Here is a 21,803-nt window from a genome sequence, read left to right as displayed (position 1 = left end):
TTGGTTTGAGGTACCGGCAACGACACTGTGGAAATGTCGCTCGTGTAGACGGCTCACTACACTGGTGGTTGAGGCCATGGAACCTCCTGGATACAGGAGGTTCTCAATGATCTCTTCCTGAAATTTGAGGAAGGATCCAGTTCTCCCAGCCTTACTGTAGAGAATAAAACTATTATACAGTGCCAATTGAATCAAATATACAGACACCTTCTTATACCAGTGTCTGGTCCTGCGGGAAAGTAAATAGGGAGCCAACATCTGGTCATTGAAGTCCACCCCTCCCATGAGCTAATGCGCAATGCGCATGTGCAGGCCGGCTCTGCCCGAAATATTGCGTCTCACGAGATGACGCGCCGGCGCGTCCAGGAGGAATACCAGGGCCGCCCCCAGGACGCATCACTGCGTGCGGCGGTCCTGTAGTGGTTAATGCAGTACAAGGAGTTGAATTAAACTAGTAAATTCATGCATTACAAGGTGTTGAATTGAACTAGTATATCAATGTCACGGCTGTAAATGAGCAACAAGAGTGTACACAGAGAATAACAACTGACGGACCCACTCTAGGGAGGAATAAGGGTGACCCCTGCCAGACCCTAAAAGCTCTCCCTACGCTGCTATGCGCATGTCCGGATCCGAATGGTAGATCGAGACATGCCCGCGTACCTAAGGCTGAAGACCACTGAAACCCCTACAATAGTGGAAGGGGCACGGCCACCGGTGCCCTGCTCAGTATATGGACGGAACCAGGGTCGCCTCGGATCCAGTCAGCAAAGAACAGATAAACACAATGTCTGTGCACTTAACTGAGGTGCTGCAGCCGCAGTGCAAACAGATCCGAAGTCAGCAGACGATATCTGAAGTACTCGCATCAGCAGGACACAGATCCAGTGAAGAGAAGTAACACAGGTGAAGACACTCAAGCGAGAGATACAGCTCAAAATGAAGAGTATAATCCGCACCTCTACAAAGGAGGAGGGGTGATTTAAAGGCAGCGAAATCAAACACAGGAGGAACAGCTGGGAGGAAGGAAACCAAAAGTAAAGACCTCATCACAGGGGCAGAGAAACAGGGAAGAGAACTCCTCCTAGCTCTAGTAGTGACATCATCACAGGGGTGTGGAAACAGAGCTATGAGAACGTCTCAAAGCTCTGGTAGTGACAATCAACACAGTAAAATGCATTGGATTAAACTGGTATACTGCCGCAGTAGAATGTGCTGAACTGCACAACTTTAAACAGTAACAAATTTGCAATAGCTTTTTTTTTTTTTTTTTTTTTTTTGTGTAGCATATCCAGTGAAATGCATTCTGCCGAAGTGACTGGGAATATACCTACAAAGCGCGTATTAACTGTAGAAGCTTTTTTTTTTTTTTTTTTTTAAGGCTGGCTGCAGATGCTGCACAGAATTTTTTTTTTTTTTTTTTGTGCAGGCACTGAAGGAGCAGCTAGTGATCAGTGATGAGTGTCAGGGGCAATATTCGAATTTTCAATATTTCGCAAATATTTCGTCGAATCATATATTTGAGAATTTGTGATCTCCAGTCATTATGCAAAAATCGGCAATCAGAAAATTTTAGATAAAAATTTGTGAAACAAAATTTTGCGATAAACACAACTCCTAAAGTGAAATATAATGCAGCCTTCTCATTGGCCCACAAGCAAGAAGCAGTGAGGAATCATGGGTACTGATGAAAAAAAAAATCTAGAATATTTGCGATTACGAAGATATAGCACTATATTCTAGATATTTGCGAATTCTCAAAGTTCCAATATTCTCGATAAAAAATTTGTGATTAGAATATTTGCAATCAACACTACTAGTGATTGAACGAAATGAAGCCCACAAAGTAGACTTTGATCTGAATTTAGGGTACATTTGATTCACCGCAAAGCCAAGTTTCCTTGTTTTTTGCGGTAGCGAATCAATTTAACTTGAAATAACGTAAATAAATAAAAATACTTACCTGACCCATTTGCTCGCGACAGGCTGGCTGCCGCCATCTTGCTTAAAGATCTTGGCCGAAAGCCTGTGGACGATATTGCATGACGTCTCCATATGGCTGGTGTGATGATGTCATCTCAGGCTGGGCGAGATTTCACGCCAGACCTTCAAACAAGCTGGCGGCGTTGGGAGAAAATGGATCAGTATTATAATGATTTTTTACATTTTACACTCTGTAATTAATATCGGATCCCGCAATCGTATATGAACGCAGCATCTGAGGGGTACAATGACGGGGAGCACAATCGCCACTCCCTGTCATTGCACCCACTAATTGCAAAAAATATTTGCTTAGTGACAGTTGTTCATCACAAAGCAGAATTTTTTGTAAAATTCGGCAAAGCAGCTGAATCAAATTTTTAAATACTTAGCTCATCACTAGTGGCAGCAGTATGTTACATACATGAACTGCTCCGACATCCTTCAATGTAAGACACACACAGAACTCCGACATTATGCATTTCCTCTCTGATGAAACCTTGACTTTTCTACCTATTAATTTAATCTATTCCCAAACTTTCCCAGCAACACCGTTATCTGGCCGGTTTCTGTCTGCAATTGGTGTCTGCCAGGACATGGGGCATATAGGTCCTCTCGCACGGCAGGTTGAGCTGAGAATGGTGTCTGTGCTTCACACATTCATATAGCACAATATGCTACCCCTGATTGGCTCACAGGCTGTCAGTCTCTCAGGATGGCTGTAGATAAGCCCCTCCCACCCAGGGTCATGTGATCCTCCATCTTCATCCTTCCTGCCCTTTTTTTAAAATCTGACCAGTGTCACTTTAAGCACTGTTAACTTTAAAACGCTTTGACTTATCCCGGCCATTCTGAGATAGTTTTTTCGTCTCATATTGTACTTCATGACACTGGTAAAACACTTTTTTGCATAAAAAATACCTAATAACCACCCTCTGATTTTTATGGACCGGTTTATTTACACCGTGTCCTGTTTCAACCCCTCTGATGCACCCCTGGAGTAGAAGCTCCCTAAAAGTGACCCCATTTTGGAAACTACAGGATAAGGTGGCACTTTTTTGGGGACTATTTTTAGGGTACATATGATTTTTGGTTGCTCTATATTACATTTTTGTGAGGCAAGGTTACCAAAATCAACAGCGACCTCCCTTCCAGGTACCTAGGCCTCCATAAATTTGGCCCCAAAGTGATCGATGGCCGGCCGTATCTTATACAGATGGTCATGGGCAGGATCACCTCTGGGGGGGACATGCTGCATTATCTGAATAATGCAGACATTTCTGGATGCCCTCAAACCGGGTGCATGTCATGGCCGTACTGTACAGTGGGGTCTGGTAGAGGATGTCCCCACTCCAGTAATGCCTGACACTGGGTTTCTTGACCAGGCCGATATGCAGCACGAGGCCCCAAAATGTCCTCATTTCGGCTGCACTGACCGGGGTCCTGCCACCGGGCCTGGCCAAAAAGGAGCCCGGGTGTTGAGCAACGAACTATTGGGCGTACAGGTTCATCTGCTCCACCATCAGATTTACCAGTGGGTCACTGAAAAAATGACAGTCATATTCAGTGAAGCCCACTGTGGAAATCTGGATTCCTGATTGGCCTACAAAATCAGGAATGCACAGGCACGACCGCGGGGCAGCCGCATGCAGATTGCAGACCCATTCACTTGAATGGGGTCCACGATCCACATCCGACCTCACAACTTTTTTGCGGTGTGGAGGCACGGACAGAAAACTCATGGAAGCACTCCGTAGTGCTTCCGATCCATGACTCCGTTCTGCATCTCTGTGATTGCGGACCCATTCAAGTGAATGGATCCGTGGTGCGGGGTGCACACAGCCTATGCCCTGTGCATGAGCCCTTAATCTGTTATTTTAGCTGCACAGTTACTGTGCCGCAGCATTAAAGGCAGGTTTCGTATATCTCCGTGTGCGTCACATTCTAGTGCACTGACATTCAGAGTTGGGCTGCTTTCCCATCTATGTTTTCCTTTCCGGTTTTGACATCCGTCAGAGGATAACACTTCAGTTTTGTCCCTATTCATTGTCAATGGGGACAAAACTGAATAAAACAGAACGGAGTGCTCCAGAATGCATTCTGTTCCGTTTTGTTGCATTTCCATGCCAGACACAAAACCGCTGCAAGCAGCGTCTGTGTGCATCATGGGATACTGCTCAAGACGGACACGAAAAAACACATCCGGCGCCCATTGACTTACAATGGATTTATTACCGGATCCGTCTTGTTCTTTTTAGAGATAATAAAACTGCATCCCTTCTGAACGGATGCAGATGGTTGTATTATTGATCGGGCGCGCTTATTGATAGTTACTGTACCTCAGTATTAAAGGCAGGTATTGTATATATCGCCGTGTGCATCACTTTTTAGTAAACCTTCATTCAGAGTTCATCCGTTATTTTAGTGATAGTTACTCTACACTACGGTCAACAGACAGAGGAACAAGCAGTGGCAAAAATGTTTCTGTAGCCGACACAAGTAGCAGCGGAAGAAGCCGCAACGATAGACCAGAGCTGCCAGTCTCCTCCAGCGGTCGGATTTTGACCAACAATCCGGCTATACTGGAACGGTTGACTCTACTGGAACGGTTGACTCACTCTTCAGCTTCATCTCAAGTGACATCAGACACACACAGACAGGAATCGGTGGGTTCCTCTGACACCACTCTTAGTTGGCATGGCCCAGGAACTGCCTCTGTGCCCTCAACTGCCCTGAACCTGCCTCCTGCTGCTAGCCAAGTAATGATAGGCACTGGCTCTGCTCCACTTTTCAGTAAGGACGAGCTTTGCGAGGACAGTCAGCAGTTGCAGGCAGCCCAGACTTGGAGGAGAGGTCCTCTGCGGACTCCTCTAGGCGTGCAACTAACGGTGATGACAGTCGGGTGGGAGCACATGTTGTGAGAGGTCAGGGACGTGCGCAAGAGACATTATTAGCCTACTGATATGTACCCAGGGCAGCTTCTAGGGAATTTTGTCAACAGGGAGAACAAAACAAAAGCCCCCCCCCCCCCCCCCCATATTCATGTTTAAAGTCTCCACAGATCTAAAATTTTTTTTACTTTCCTTCTCTTTTCAGTTTGTTTCCAGAAGCTCATGCATGCACAGACGTCTTCAGCCGGGGGTCCGCAGCCCCCTCTGCCATATAAAGACACCAGTATTAATAAATGGCACAGGGTAGAGGAGCTCTTTTACCGATTGTGCATTAAGATGCAGCTTATACCCTTTGGCTTGTTGTTTCTGCAGTCCACCCCGACTCTGTATAGCATATAACCTCCCTATATCCAGTAGTTGCCCCCTTTTAACCCTGCCGCCCTGGGGTGTCCACCAGTACTATGTTCAGTGCCGCCCCATCTGCCTACAATAGTTTACTTTCAAACTGCCGACAAGAGGATAGCCTAATAACAGTAGTGACACTTTATTGATCCCAGCGCTCCCTTCTCAATCGCTGGCTGCAGCGGTCTCATGTCTCATAGAAGTCCAGACACCAGCGAGGACACGGGAAGTCGTGGAAGGAGTGGACACGGATCAGAGATGTCACTACTTTTATTACCACATTCAAATCAGTTTTAGAAAATGAATTTTACACGGCTGGATAGCCCCTTCCTAACACAGAGCCCACAATTAATGATGCCGACCTCCAGACCAGATCTCAGAATGTATCCAGATTCCAGATCAGCCCCCAAATTCATACAGGCCTCAAATGTATTCAGACCCCTGTCGCCCCCTATAACCTCCACCTCACTCTTTAGTACATTAAATGCAGCATCAGACTAGAAAAAATAAAATAAAAAAATAATAATATATATATATATATATATATATGGTGTATACTCCCCCCTCTGCTCCTCCTCCAAGCGCCATCGCTTTTGGTTTAGCGCTGTGTCCTGGCGTCCGTGGTGCACTACGTCCTGACATCACACAGCGCCAGCTCCTATGTGCAATACGTGCGCTGCCAAGACATAGTGCCGCCACAGTATCTCCCCTCATACACTGAGAACCCCCATCCTCCACAATATCTCCCCTCATACACTGAGAACCCCCATTCTCCACAGTATCTCCCCTCATACACGGAGCACCCCCATCCTCCACACAGTATCTCTTCTTATGCACTGAGCACCTCCCACATCTCCCCTCATGCACAGGCTCCAGCACATGTACATTATAGTTTGTACTCACTCTGAAGAAAGCTCCTCACAGGTCAGAGCTGCCTGACTCCTCCCCAGATAAGCTCCTCCTCCTCCCTCATGCAGCTCCACACAGCCCTCAGTGCTCTTCTCACACTGGCCCCGCCTCCTTGCCTGACATGCTCCCACAGGCCCCACCTCCTCACTCACGCACAGGCTGCTCTATCCCCGAAAATACTGCAGCCATAGAGAAGAGGGCCAGCGGTGAGTAGTGTTGAGCGCAAATATTCGAAAAGCGAATTTTAATATCGACTATCACAACTTTGAGAATTTGCGAATATTTCAAATATAGTGCTATTTGAATATTCGTCATGATTCCTCCCTGCTTAAATTGCTTTTGGGCCAATCATGTGTTCAGATGGAAAAAATGACGAATATTCGAAAAAACAAATATATAGCACTATATTCTATAGTGCTATATATTCGTTTTTGACCCACGTCTCTGTATTGATCGCGTAATATTCGCATATTACGCAGTCATTACACTGCCGATTTTCAAGTAAACAAAGAATGTAGAATATAACTAATATTTAACTAATATTCTACAAAATATTCGTGAAATATTGCAAATTTTAATATTGCCCCTGCCGCTCATCACTGGTGGTGAGTACCGCTACTGCTGAGAGCGCTGTACTCGCTGTTCCTTCAGCCTCCTTTACTAATGAGCACTTCCACAATGGAAACGCTCATTACTTGTGTCCTGGCCCTGCCGCTGATCACCTGTAAACACCAGTGACCAGCGCCCCCTTTTGCTTGTTGATGTGATGCTCCCCGTGCGGTGGCACCCCTCGCCCGGCTCTACAAACGGCTCTAGAAACGGCCCTGTATGTACATGTTACATTTTTACAAGAACATGCAGGTTACTGGCCCCTGCTATCACACTGCTACTGTGATCTGCCACCATCTTGTGCTGTATACCACTGTGCTGCCCCCCTCCCTGCTCTGTCATGGGGCCACTATTGTACCTGTTACTGCCAATGCTGTTGGCCCCAATCCCCATTCTGTTTTGGGGCCACTATTGTCTCTGTTACTACCACTGATTCTGCCCCCCTCTCCACTTTGTTATGGGACCACTGTTGTCCCTGTTTGGCCGTGTTGACATTGCCGTTTATTTTACGGAAAAGTAAAAAAAAAAAAAAAGGATCCTGTATTTTGAGCATCCTTAAGGCCTCCTTCACACGGTCAGTATTTTTAAGCCAAAAGCAGGAGTGGGTCCAAAACATAGAAGAGATGCAAATATTTCCATTATATATTATCTCCATTTTGGACCCACTCCTGGTTTTGGCTTACAATTACTGATCCCAAATACTGGCCATGTAAAAGAGGCCTTATGGAGGCTCAAAATTTGGGATCCATTATTTTTTTTTTTGTTCTGCTCGTGAATCGGAACAAACAAACAGTGATGTGGACACAGCCTTACTGCCACTGCTGACACCCTCCCCACTCTCAGGGGGGCATTTTCTGACAGCCATAGCTGTTTTATATTTCGTTCTAAAGAGCTGTACGAGGGCTTGTTTTTCACTGGACGAACTGTAGTTTTCATTAGTACCATTTTTTGTTGTACGTACGACTTTTTGATCCCTGTTATTTTTTTTTTAAAGGGGGATAAGGTGACAAAAAAAAACTGCGACTTGTGTGTCTTACATTATTATTTTTTTTCCGTTATGGCGCTCAACGCACAGGATTTTTTTTTATACAGTATTTTAATAATTCAGACTTTTTCAGACATGGAAAAACTCAATATGCTTATTGTTTATACAAACAGGTCCATAAATATTGGGACATGGACACAATTCTAACATTTTTGGCTCTATACACCACTACAACGGATGTGAAATGAAGCACACAAGATGTGCTTTACCTGCAGACTGTCAGCTCTACCTGCAGACTGTCAGCTCTACCTGCAGACTGTCAGCTTTACCTGCAGACTGTCAGCTGTAATTTGAGGGTATTTACATCCAAATCAGGTGAACGGTGCAGGAATTACAGCAGTTTGCATCTGTGCCTCCCACTTGTTAAGGGACCAAAAGTAATGGGACAAGTGTCAAAGTCAACAATCAAGAGAAGACTTCATCAGAGTGAATACAGAGGGTTCACCCCAAGATGTAAGCCATTGGTGAGCCTTAAAAGCAGGCAGGCCAGATTAGAGTTTGCCAAACGACATCTAAAATAGCCTTCACAGTTCTGGAACAACATCCTATGGACAGATGAGACCAAGATCAACTTGTACCAGAGTGATGGGAAGAGAAGAGTATGGAGAAGGAAAGAAACTGCTCATGATCCTAAGCATACCACCTCATCAGTGAAGCATGGTGGTGGTAGTGTCATGGCGTGGGCATGTATGGCTGCCAATGGAACTGCTTCTCCTGTATTTATTGATGATGTGACGTCTGACAAAAGCAGCAGGATGAATTCTGAAGTGTTTCGGGCAATATTATCTGCTCATATTCAGCCCAATGCTTCAGAACTCATTGGACGGCGCTTCACAGTGCAGATGGACAATGACCCAAAGCATCCTGCAAAAGCAACCAAAGAGTTTTTTTAAGGGTAAGAAGTGGAATGTTCTGCAATGGCCGAGTCAATCACCGGACCTGAATTCTATTGAGCTGCATTTCACTTGCTGAAGACAAAACTGAAGGGAAAATGCCCCAAGAACAAGCAGGAACTGAAGACAGTTGCAGTAGAGGCCGGGCAGAGCATCACCAGGGATGAGACCAGCGTCTGGTGATGTCTATGCGTTCCAGACTTCAGGCTGTAATTGACTGCAGAGGATTTGCAACCAAGTATTAAAAAGTGAAAGTTTGATTTATCATTATTATTCTGTCCCATTACTTTTGGTTCCTTAACAAGTGGGAGGCACAGATGCAACTGCTGTAATTCCTGCACCGTTCACCTGAATTGGATGTAAATACCCTCAAATTAAAGCTGACAGTCTGCAGGTAAAGCTGACAGTCTGCAGGTAAAGCACATCTTGTTTGTTTCATTTCAAATCCATTGTGGTGGTGTATAGAGCCACAAATGTTAGAGTTGTCCATATCCCAATATTTATGGATCTGACTGTATATTTATATGTAAAATTGGGAAAGGGTAATTATTTAAACTTTTATTGGGTCATTTATTAAGATTGTCGTTTTAGACGGTAATAACCCTGCACTGGCCCTTGATGCGCCTAAGGTGCCGGCCTCTACATAATTTAGGCGCATCCACCACTGGCATACAATAGCCTGAAATCTATGCCAGCTAGGCTAAAAACTAATGTAGAAAATGAGGGGGAGAAGTAGCAGATTTTGCTTCAAATCACCTTTGTGACAAAATCTGAGCCAAATATAAGTCAAAACGTTTTTTTTCTTGCCTAATCCACCAGAATCCTCATACCGAAAACTGGCCAGAACCCTACCAGTTCCCATTATAGTTAAAGGGGTCTGGCAGTGGCCTGGCCTTCTCCGGCTGTGCCAAATACAATACTCTGATGGAACAGCCTGCCGAATAGCTTTACGCCTATGTGAAAGTAGGCTTTTGAACTCCTTTTACAGCCAAAACTGCCTTAGTATTCCTGTTTTAGTGAATGTGTTGTATTACTTCAGGATATTGAGTAGTTACAGCAAACACATTTTTACTGCAAAACTGCCCATTGTAAAATTGTATTTGATAAAGTACTGGAGGGGTTTATACCTCATCCAGATGGGCGAGATAAAATGAATCCATAAGGCTGTATTGTTTCAGCAAAGTATATTTTGTTGGAAATCATTTATACGGTTCAGACATTTATGGGCTGGATTTTTTTGGGAATGGCAGGAAGGATTGCTAGAAGGACATACCATTCCATTCCACTCCAGTACAGCTATTCCTTCTAGCTTAAAGTGTTGTAAGGTGTAGTCACTGGGATCATTACTGGGGAATACATAGAGGCCTCGGACTGTCCGTCTGGGTAAGAGCCTTGAAGCTGGTGGACCTGTTTCCTCTGAAAGCCTGATCTCCTTGTGACTGTACCTAGCTGAAGTAGATATACTGTTTAGTAAGTACGTAAGGGGGAGGTGGTGCAAGTGGATGGTGAAAAACTCACTCTGACAACGGAGTACCACTGGAACGGCTTTACTGCTGGTAATTTTGCAGTACAGCGATAAACTGCTGAACTGGTGCAACAGGTAAATTTTTATTCAATAGGGACACTGTCTGTAAGAAAATGTGTTGATCACAGGGAGGGTATAACTACTATCTCTGTGAAATATGTTTAACTTTTTACAGTGTCTCAGGGGCTGCACTGATCCTGCTAGTGGGTGATGGACCCTCTTGGTACTTGATCTCTATCATTCCACAGTAGGACCTCTCTTTGCTGAAGTGTTGCACTCTTCCTTCGGTGCCATACAATGCTCTGCTTGCTGCAACCTCTCTGTACCTGTCTAGGCTGCACTGCTTTACTTGGGTGGCTGAATCACATCACTCTTGAGCTCTGGATCTCTAGGACTACACTTTCCCTCTTCCCCAGGCTCTGGCTGAAATACCCTCCTTCTATGCAGCAGGTTTTTTCTTCCCTTCTTATACATAGCTGGGAACTGGCTCCCTCTGCTGGACTGAAATGATGACAGCAAGTCTCTATGTTCCAGCACTACAACAGTTCCTCCTGACACTACAAGTGCCCAGATGAGCAAGGTCTTTTGATTTGTGATTTGCATTGCATTGTGTTAACGAACGTATTGTATTACTTCAACATACTGTGTAGTTATAGCCAACTCATTTTACTGCAAAAACTGCATAATACCAGTTTAAGGGTACTTTCACACTAGCGTTTTTATTTTCGTGTCAGTTTTATCCTATTGCATTCTGAATGGAGAGCAATCCGTTCAGGATGCATCAGGTCAGTACCTCTTATGTTTTTTTGACGGAGAAAATACCGCAGCATGCTGCAGTTTTCTCTCCGGCCAAAAATACTGATCACTTGCCGGAATGCTGGATCCGGCATTCATTTACATTGAATTGTATTAGTGCAGGATCTGGCATTAAGTGTTCCGGCAAAACGGATCCAGATTTCCAGTCTGCGCATGCGCAGACCTTTAAAAATGCTAAAAAATGTTTATACCGGATCAGTTTTTCTGGATGACACCGGAGAGACTGATCCAGTATTGCAATGCATTTGTGATCAGTATCACAAATGCTTCCGGAATGCTTCAGTTTGCGAACTGCCTGCCGGAATCCTTGGCCGCAAGTGTGAAAGTACCCTAAGTGAATGCATTGTATTACTTCAATAAAGCAATCTTATTTTACTGCAAAAAAACTGCATTTTAAATTGTCAATACCAGTGTGTAGTGTATTTGTAAAAGGGCAGGGATAGTTTAAAGGGGTTCTCTGCTTTTGCTGGGAGAGCCAACTGCCGGAACTCTGCCATTCAGCTGTATGAATAGAATGAAGCGCTTGTAAGAGCACGATGTTCTTTTCTGTTTACCTGCACACCATCGACCTTACAGTGGTGAGCAGGCATGAGCAGGCGTGATTACAGCTGGACTAGGCATGGATCTGTGAGGATTTTCACACTCCTCTAGCTGAGGTCAATGAATAGCTCTGTCATTTCTGATGGTCACTATTAGTGTTGAACAAATCAAAGTTAACGAGGTGGAATTTGATCGGCATTTCAGGAAAAATTTGATTCTCCACAAATCTGAATTTCTTGGTGCTTTGTGGTAACAAATCAATTTTTCCTGAAATGGTGGTTAATTATTTTTTTTTTTTATACAGCTCGCCTCATCCATTTGATTGCAGAGAGGCCGTCATGGCATTCTTGATTGAAGAAAACAGGCCAATTCTTGTACACGCTGACATGTGACGTCATTACGTGTGTGGGCACGGTGATGTCACCTCTTCATCAAGCTGGGCGGGTGTGGTGGCGTCATCTCAGATGACATCACGACAGCGTGCTCTAGAAGTGACATGTTTTCTTGTGACAAAGCCATCTGCTTCACTGAAAGCCCTCTCTGAGATGACACTGGAAGCTGGACGAGACAGTACAGCAACATCCAACTGGGCCATTTCCGGTCACTGTTCCAATCTATTTCAAGAAATTAGCTCATCTCTAGTACAAAACAAAAAATTCTGAAATATAACCATAAAATGGCATACATTTGCATATGTTATGCATGTCTAACATGTACATTAAACAGAGAAAAGCAAGTGACACTCAGAGATTATAATGACCTGATTATTTCATAGATTTGTGTTATTTTTCTAGGGAGGCGATCTTGTCTCGGAGAGCACATGGCCCGCATGGAGATCTTCCTGATCTTCTCCGCTCTGCTCCAGAAATTCACCTTCACACTTCCCCCGGGGGCAAAACGTCAGAACGCAAAATTTCTAAATTCAAACAAGCATCAGATCATTGCATTGGGCGAGATATGTGCTGAGCTTCGCTCCTTGTCCAAGTGACCACTTGCAGTCCAGCTTCACGTCATAGAAGACAATGAGATGAAATAACAGAATGTGACCAAAAAGTCAATGAAAAAATAATTTCAGTTTGAGTAATAATTTGAGTTAAATGTTTTGTTTTTCCTTTCTAAAACTTCATTCACACGTCAGTGTTTTGGTCAGTGACTTCCATCAGTGATTGGAGCCAAATCCAGGTCCGGAGCCTCCACAGAGAGAAGGTCTAATGGAAATCACTGACGTGTGAATGAGGCATAACTTTATTGTGTACATATTGGATTAGACGTCTTCTAGAGAGTCTGGGATGAAATTGACTTCTATATATAGAGTTGAATCTGGTTTGGATGAGATTCTGGGACTGCTACAGATCTTAGAACTTAGAAATATAGTAGGTATGACAAGTCAGTGAATCCTTTGTGCCAGGGCAATTGTTCTGCTTTTGACATGCACAATATAAACTAACTTGCAAACTGAATAAAAATTATACTAAACCTCAATGCTTATGTATTTTCTGAATGTTTAGAGATTCAACGCTTTATCGGTGATGGGAATACCTTTTCAAAGTCTGTCACGTAAAGGTTGCTACAGGTTAAGATTCTGCTTTTGATAGTGAAAGTGGTATTTTTTTGAGTTGTAAAAACTGGCAAGTGTAAAGACCTTGGCTAGATGACTACGTGAGAGCAGCTCCAAAACAGCATGTCTTTGTGGTTTTTCTGGTGTAGATTTCTTGGGTCTGATTCGAACAAATCAGTAGGTTGATTCAATTTGGGTATGAAGAATTTTAACCAGAAGTGAAAGTGCTCAGATCACCTTAAGAAGTTGTGTATGACTCTCTTAAAAGGGTTTTCTGACATTTTAATACTGATGACCTATCCTTTGGATAGGTCATCAGTATCTGATTGGTGGGGGTCTGACACCCGGGACCCTTCCCATTCAGCTGTTTTGAGCGACGCTGCCTTCTCACAGCTTGCCAAGCACAGAGCCGTACATTGTATAGCGACTGTGCTTGGTATTGAAGCTCAGCCCCATTCTCTTTTATGGGAATGAGCTTCTTCTGGGCCACATGGTCGATGAACATGGTTGGCCTAGGATAAACTAAGAAGGCCGTGGTGCTCGCAGACAGACGATCGGAGGGGGTCCCAGGTGTCGGACTCCCACTGATCAGATACTGATGGTCTATCCAAAGGGTAGGTCATTATTATTAAACCCCTTCAAGTCTCCTAGGACTGTATCTTACCCCTTTAAAAGCTTTTTTTTTTTTTTTTTTTTATGGCAAAAGACCTATGTGAATAAATCTTTATTGAAAACCTTTTATAGTAAAATCACTCGGCTTGTATTGCCTTCCTAAAATCACCAAGAAAGACAGGCAGATTGGGAGTAGTGTCTGAATAAGACTATGGTATGTGTTCAGTCTAGTCAGCACTAAACATGGTCAGAGCAGGAGGCATGCTAATGGATTTGAGCAATACCTATATATGCACACTAAGGTACAACTTCTCTGCTTTGGCCAGGTTCCCGTAATGAAATGATACTATCACCATTCACTGTACATACAGAGATATTCCAGTGGTGTGTACCGAGGATGCACTACAGAGTCCCACGCTCTTCACCTAACGTGGGTGTAAAGTCCCACTATATCAGTGATATGTCCGTGTGGCTACTGTCACTCATGGCCAGGTGAGGGGATAGCACGGTTTAAAAGCCCTCACATACATAGCTCATGGTAAGCTACGTAGTACAGCACTATATAAAAAGCTCAAACAGGCTAATTAGCTGAACCCTCAGAGATTCTTTCCCTGCACCAACTTCAATTCTACCAGCGCTATTATCAGAATATACAGCCCTTAATCTGCTCAACGCGTTTCTGTGTTCTTTGGACAGGACAAGTCATCAGGAGCAAGGCGCTAACTTCTATATCTGACTGTAACAGAGAGGAGCCGGCGGTGGGCGCTGCACGTGTTAGAAGGCCATCTCAGCTGCTGATGCTGCATCTAACACGTGCAGCGCCCACCACCAGCTCCTCTCTGTCACAGTCAGATATCGTCACAGCCTCGGTGTTGTGCGCGTGACACATTGCCATGTATGCCGGTTGCCAGGGGCAACACATTGATGTTGGCTTGTATGTGCTTTTCTCCCCTTCTCCTGGTTCCTCCCCTGTCTGGTGCTTGATGGGTTAACTTTATGGCTGGGTGTGGCCACTAGGGTTTTATCTTTGATGAATGAACTAAAGATGTTTTGTAAAGAGGAATGGTCCAAAATACCTTCAACCAGAATCCAGACTCTCATTGGAACCTACAGGAAGCGTTTAGAGGCTGTAACTTCTGCAAAAGGAGGATCTACTAAATATTGATTTCATTTCTTTTTTGTGGTGCCCAAATGTATGCACCTGCCTAATTTTGTTTAAACAATTATAGCACTTTCTGTAAATCCAATAAACTTCATTTCACTTCTCAAATATCACTGTGTGTGTCTCCTATATGATAGATTTAACTGACATTTTTTATCGTAACATCCAACGATTTATACAGGAAAATCATGACGATTAACAAGGTTGCCCAAACTTTTGCATCCCACTGTAGCAATAAATGTAGCAGTGGATACAAATATAACGCTCACTCCGCAACCCACTCCATGCTGCCAAAATATTTATATAAAAAGTGTTAGTGGACGGCACACAAAATATCTGGTTGAATGTGGACTTGATAAAAAAAAAAAATACTTTTATTAAATATGCAACAGATTGCCTTTGTTCCTGATGCAGACTAGTTCATTCTGGCAGCCACACGAAAACATTGTGAAAAATGGCCCGTTACTCTATGTGCTTTATTATTCTGATGCTGCCACCCACCTGATGCCACACACCTGCTGCCCCTGCTGATATCTTCTCCTACTGCCATCATTTTGTGCTATTACTGCTACTAATGTTGCCAACCGCACCACTCTGTGACTAGGCCACTAAGATGACTCCTCTCGCTGTTGCCACCCTCACCATTCAGTGATGGGCCACTAGTTTCCCTGTTTAGCCTTGTTGACATCACAGTTTATTTTGCCATTCTCCTGATGCCTTAGAAGAACCGAAAACTAAACACCACTACAGATCCTGTCTTTGGAGTATCCATAAGGCCTCTATCCCACGGTCAGTATTTTGTATCAGGATTTGCTCATTATTTGGAAGCCAAAAGCAGGAGTGGGTCCAAAACACAGAAGACATGGACCCATTCCTTTTTCTTTTTTTTTTTTTTGGCCTTATTATCAATACTGATCAATTTCTGGCCAAATACTGACCATGTGAAGGTGGATGCTCAAAAGATAGGATCTGTTTTTTGTGGGGTTTTTCTGATGGATCAGAAGAAGGGAAAAATAAACAGTGATGTCAACACAAACTTACTGCTGACACCTTCTCCACTCTGTCATGAGGCCACTACTTATCAGTGTTATTATTATTATTTATTATTAAAGCGCCATTCATTCCATAGCGCTGTACATATGATAAGCGGTGCAGATACATAATACAGACAATTGCACTAATCCTAATCAAGACGAGTTAGAAACTGGTACAGAAGGAGAGAGGGCCCTGCCCGCGAGGGCTTACAATCTACATGGTATGAGAGAAGGACACAGTAGGTGAGGACGAAGTTGGTCATGGCGGTATAGAGGCAGCAGGGTCACAGGTTGTAGGCTGTCTGAAGAGGTGGGTTTTCAACTTTCTTTTGAAGGATTCCTCTGTCGGTGAGAGTCTGATATGTTGGGGTAGCGAGTTCCAGAGTGTGGGGGGATGCACAAGAGAAATCTTGGAGGCGATTGTAGGAAGAGGTGATAAGAGGAGAAGAAAGAAGGAGGTCTGTGTTACACACCAGCTTTTTTAAGCAATCTATGTGGAAACAGGAGACAGTGTTAAATGAGACAGCTCTTTCACTCTACAGTGGAGTTTGAGTGGGTAACACAATAGCTTATCTATCAACCAATGTAGACACCCCAACAACAGTGAGATGAGACTGCTTTTTCCCAATTTGATACAATCAGCAGTAATTGATCAGTATTGATAATAAGTCCAAAAAAAAAGGAGTGGGTCCATGTCTTCTGTGTTTTGGACCTATTCCTTCTTTTGGCTTCCTAATAATGAACAAATCCTGATGCAAAACTCTGACCGTGGGATAGAGGCCTTATGGATACTCCAAAGACAGGATCTGTTGTGGTTTTTATTTTTCGGTGCTGTCCGCATCCGCATTTCCGTTCTGCGGCCCCGAACTTCTGGTCCACAGCTCCGCAAAAAAATATAGAACATGTCCTAATAGTTTTTTTTTTTTTATTATAGTGCCAGCCATTTGCACATGGCCAGTGTCTGTGTTTTACGGACATAAACATTGACCTGTAATGTCAGTTAATTTAGTCAATTGATTCCAGCAGTTACTGAATGGTGAGCCAAAATCAGAAGCCAATCCTACTCTCAAATAAGGCATGTGACCTGTCTGTCATACTGATGCACAGTAACTGTTTCCATACCAGAAAGGACTAGCTATGCATGTTGCTGCAATGCACAGTGATGTACACAGAGATACACTCTCCCTGCAGCCGGGATATAGCTGATTTAATGTGCTTCGCGACTAATGAATTTGGAACTAACCTATTTTAACTTTTTATTCGTTGAATCAAATTTTTGAAAAAAATCATCCTTTGCACTTTCTTGGACTAGGATTTGTCATTGTATCCTTGCCCCCTCTATGATTTTCCACCTTTGTAGTTGCCCTGAGTGTCACTATCACTACAGCTATCAGTGTCCCTACCACCACCACCATGGCTGTAAATGCTACACTACAACCACTTAACACCACTATGCATATCAGGTCCTGAACCAGTTTTAGACAAAGTGAAGCCCTGGGCACAATTTAAAAGTGGGGTCCAAAATGTTGAAATATTGTGTTAACATCATAGTTGATTCTGAAGGTAATGTGCAGTGCTGATCTCTAGTGCTCCCAGGAACATTGCTTCTGTAACACGCCAGAGTTGTTACTAAACTCTTTTACCCCACTACAATCTCCTAAGAGCTTTCACTTTGTCATCTGATGTAATTTTACATTATATCTTCACAGATGTGTATAAAACCTTGTCAACTCTAATGTTTATTGTTGTAATTTCCATGTTCACCAGCAGGTGGCAGCAATGTGTTAGCAAGGACTTAGGTTCAGTTTAGTACATCTAAGCTGGAATAGTTCGTTCCAGCTTAGCTCCCCCTCAGTGAGCAGAAGTGGGCTGTGCCCACATCCTGCAGCATAGGGAGGGAAGGAAGTTAGAGGCAGTGTGTGCCAGCCACCCCTGTTGGGGAAGGCTGTGTGTTAGTCTTCAGGAGTCCCCCTGCATAGGGAAGAAAGCCAGGATCTTGTCTCGGCTGAGAAATTGATCCCCAGCCTGAGCCCTGCAGCCTCAGCTGGATGAAGCAAGCAGACAAAACTTCAGTTCCAGGAAGGAAGCATACACTGTGAAGATAACTGTGAGTAAAGTCCAGAGACTCAGGAGAAGCCATATTCCTCCTCAGCTAGTCAGCCCCCATACAGCAGAAGATAGAAAGTGCAGAAGCCAAATTCCTGCCACAGTATAGAGCTACAAAGCAGACGTCCTTTCCTGCAAGCTCCAGGTTGATAGAGCAGAAGATAAATCCCTGCCAACCACTGCCAATACCTGCTGGGACCTAAGACTAAAGCTGTATCTTGCTTGGAAGAAAGTTGCAATCAGTAAAGACAAGTTTGAACTTCACCTAAAGGTCTGGATCTCAATTTCTGCTGCAAATTCCTCTATTACTCCTTCTATCACTACACTCAATTTATTGCAAGTGAGCCAAGATCCAGGAGTCCAGCCGTACCCAATGAGTTACAACACCTTAGAGGGCCCTGTGACAATACCCTGCGCACGCTGCAATTGGCGTTACAAACAAAACTACAGACTATTATACCCATATCCTGCATAATTTGGCGTCAGTGTAACCGTACCACGGTCCTGCTCATTGCACTTCCTCTTAAAAGATCAAGGGCACAAGCAACAAGGCATACAGTTGAAACCAGAAGTTTACATACACTACATAAAAAGACACATATGGATGTTTTTCTCAATATCTGACATGAAATCAGAATGAACATTTCCTGTTTTTGGTCAATTAGGATTACCATAATTATTATTATTTGCCAAATGCCAGAATAATGAGAGAGAGAATGTTTTAAGGCATTTTTATTACTTTCTGCAATGTCAAAAGTTTACATACTGTAGGGGATTAGCTCTTTTCCAGGGGTTGCAAACACATGCTCCTTCACAGACACCAGGATTTAGGGGCCAAACTGTGCTTTATTGTGGCACACGGCATAAAGAAAAACACACAAAGCCAAAATAAAATACCTTGCCCGTCTGGGCCCTATCTAAACACATAGGTTTCCCTGACTCTAAAGCGTACCACAGTTCACACCCGTTATGAGATGCGGCTTTCCCAGCCCAACCTCCAGCAGGCTCCAGGCTGCTCCCACACCAGTGTCTCTTGTGGGATAGTGGTCTCTCAGCCCTCCTGGCTCAGACCACACAGAGCCCCTCCAGCCTTCTGTGTGCAAGTCCCCCAAAGTCCAGGCTATTGCATAGCCTCATGGCCCCTCAGCCTGGCCTAGCTGATACCACACTGACAGAGCCTCATCAGGCCTCTGTCTGCACACTCTCCAGAGTGAGACACTCCCAAGATCCAGTAGAAGGATTAAATAGGATCCCTGGACATGAGCATGCCCTAAGTCCCGGACTGGAACCTGGGGAAAACAACACTTCAATGTTCACATTGCTACAATACACTAAGATTACTATGCCGTTAAACAATTCTGGACTGCCCATATTATGATGTCATGTATTTGGAAGCTTCTGTTAGGTTTGTTGGTTAGAGACACCCCTGTGGATGTATTTAAATGGACACCTGAAACACACTGCTTCTTTGTGTAGCGTCATGGGAAAGTCTATAGAAATAAGCCAAGATATCAGGAAGAGAATTGTGGACTTGCACAAGTCTGGATCAACCTTGGGTGCAGTTTCAAGATACTTGAAGGTGCCTCCTTTATCTGTACAAACAATTATACGCAATTACAAACAAGATGGGAATGTCCAGCAATCATACTGCTCAGGAAGGAGTCAGGTTTTGTGTCCCAGAGATGAATGTGCTTTGGTCCGACATGTGCATATCAATCTAAAGAACAAAAACAAAAGACCTTGTGAAGATGATGGCGGAAGCTGGTAAGATTGTGTCTATATCCACAGTGAAACGAGGACTGTATCAACATAGGCTGAAAGGCCACTCTGCCAGGAAGAAGCCATTACTCCAAAAGAAACATAAAAAAGCCAGGTTAATGTTTGCAAATGCCCACAGGAACAAAGACCTACATTTTTTGAGACATTGCCTGTGGTCTGACCAAACTAAAATTGAACTTTTTGGCCATATTGACCATTGTTACGTTTGGAGGAAAAAGGGAGAAGCTTGGAAGCCTAAGATCACCATCCCGACTGTTAAGCAGCATCATGTTGTGCAGTGATTTTGCTGCATGTGGGACTGGTGCACTTTACAAAATAGATGGCATCATGAGGAAAGAAGAATTTGTGGAAATACTGAAGCAACATCTAAAGACATCAGCCAGGAATTTAAAGCTTGGGCGGATATGGGTCTTCCAAATGGACAATGACCCAAAGCATACTGCCAAACTGGTTACAAAGTGACTTAAGGATAACAAAGTCAAGTATAATCCTACTAAAAATGTATGGGCAAACCTGAAAAGGCAGGTGCCATCAAGGCGACCAACAAACATGGCTCAATTGCACCAGTTTTGTCCAGAGTATTAAGCCCAAATTCCGACCAACTATTGTGAGAAACAGGACAGGTTTATTCCGAGTTCATGTCAGATATTGAGAAAAACATGCAGATGTGTCTTTTTATATAGTGTATGTAAACTTCTGATTTCACATAAAAAAATGATTATATATATATAGTGATGAAATTATGTTGTTGTACAGGACCAAATATTATAAGGTGACTAAATCTTACCTCTAGCATGGTGTCACATACAGCTTTTTATGATAGTTTTGTTTCAGTCAAATCCAGATGCCCTTTGGAAGGGAATAAGACTTACACAGAAAGGACTTATACCTCTCATTCCTGCTGGATCCACTTCTGGTTTTGGCTCAAAAATGCTACAAAAAGCTGTGTGTGACACCACCCCTATACTGTTACTGAACAAAACATGCTATACAATGTACAAAGACCAATATTACCTAAAGATACTGCAATACCCCAGCTAATGTGTATATAGCTGTGTTTCATAATGTTATGCATTTTCCTACGTATTGGCCGGGCATCTCAGCAGGGAAGATATGGATGGCAAAGGTTGGCAGGAACAGGACTAACCACTCTGTTCCTCCCTTCTTGGTAGGAGCGGCCTGGAGGGGGAGTTCCTTTCACTCCAAAGGTAACTTCCAAAACCTGCACTTCGTCCATAAAATGTATTCTTTAATTCATCCATTAAAAGGCAAGACAAGGTAGATAAAGTCTACGCGTTTCAGACAGCTACAATCCGTTATTACTCATGACTAGGGATGAGCGAACTCGAACTGTATAGTTCGGGTTCGTACCGAATTTTGGGGTGTCCGTGACACGGACCCGAACCCGGACATTTTCGTAAAAGTCCGGGTTCGGTGTTCGTCGCTTTCTTGGCGCTTTTGTGACGCTTTCTTGGCGCTTTTTGAAAGGCTGCAAAGCAGCCAATCAACAAGCGTCATACTACTTGCCCCAAGAGGCCATCACAGCCATGCCTACTATTGGCATGGCTGTGATTGGCCAGAGCACCATGTGACCCAGCCTCTATTTAAGCTGGAGTCACATAGCGCTGCCCGTCACTCTGCTCTGATTAGCGTAGGGAGAGGTTGCGGCTGCGACAGTAGGGCGAGATTAGGCTGATTAACTCCTCCAAAAGACTTGATTATTGATCGATCTGCAGCTGTGCATCATTGAGCTGCTGATACTCAATTGCTCACTGTTTTTAGGCTGCTCAGACCGTTTGTCAGTCACATTTTTCTGGGGTGATCGGCGGCCATTTTGTGTCTTGTGGTGCGCCAGCACAAGCTGCGACCAAGTGCATTTAACCCTCAATGGTGTGGTTGTTTTTTGGCTAAAGCCTACATCAGGGTGAAGCTGTCACACCAA

The 21,803-nt window shown here is 43.8% G+C and overlaps 1 protein-coding gene across 1 annotated transcript in view; it reads left to right on the top strand.

The window, feature by feature from the left end:
- The window catches only part of LOC122939281 (cytochrome P450 2C39-like), a 120,528-nt gene extending 107,436 nt beyond the window's left edge, over positions 1-13,092 (top strand). The window contains exon 13 of the mRNA XM_044295354.1: positions 12,405-13,092. Coding sequence (XP_044151289.1) covers positions 12,405-12,598 — 194 coding nt within the window. The 3' untranslated portion in view covers positions 12,599-13,092. The remainder of the gene's footprint in view (positions 1-12,404) is intronic.
- Positions 13,093-21,803: the final 8,711 nt, after the last annotated feature.

This window comes from Bufo gargarizans, chromosome 5 (assembly GCF_014858855.1).
Source record: "Bufo gargarizans isolate SCDJY-AF-19 chromosome 5, ASM1485885v1, whole genome shotgun sequence".
Classification (NCBI taxonomy): domain Eukaryota; kingdom Metazoa; phylum Chordata; class Amphibia; order Anura; family Bufonidae; genus Bufo; species Bufo gargarizans.
Note: the sequence above shows the minus strand (reverse complement) of the source record. Positions and strands in the feature narration are given on the sequence as shown.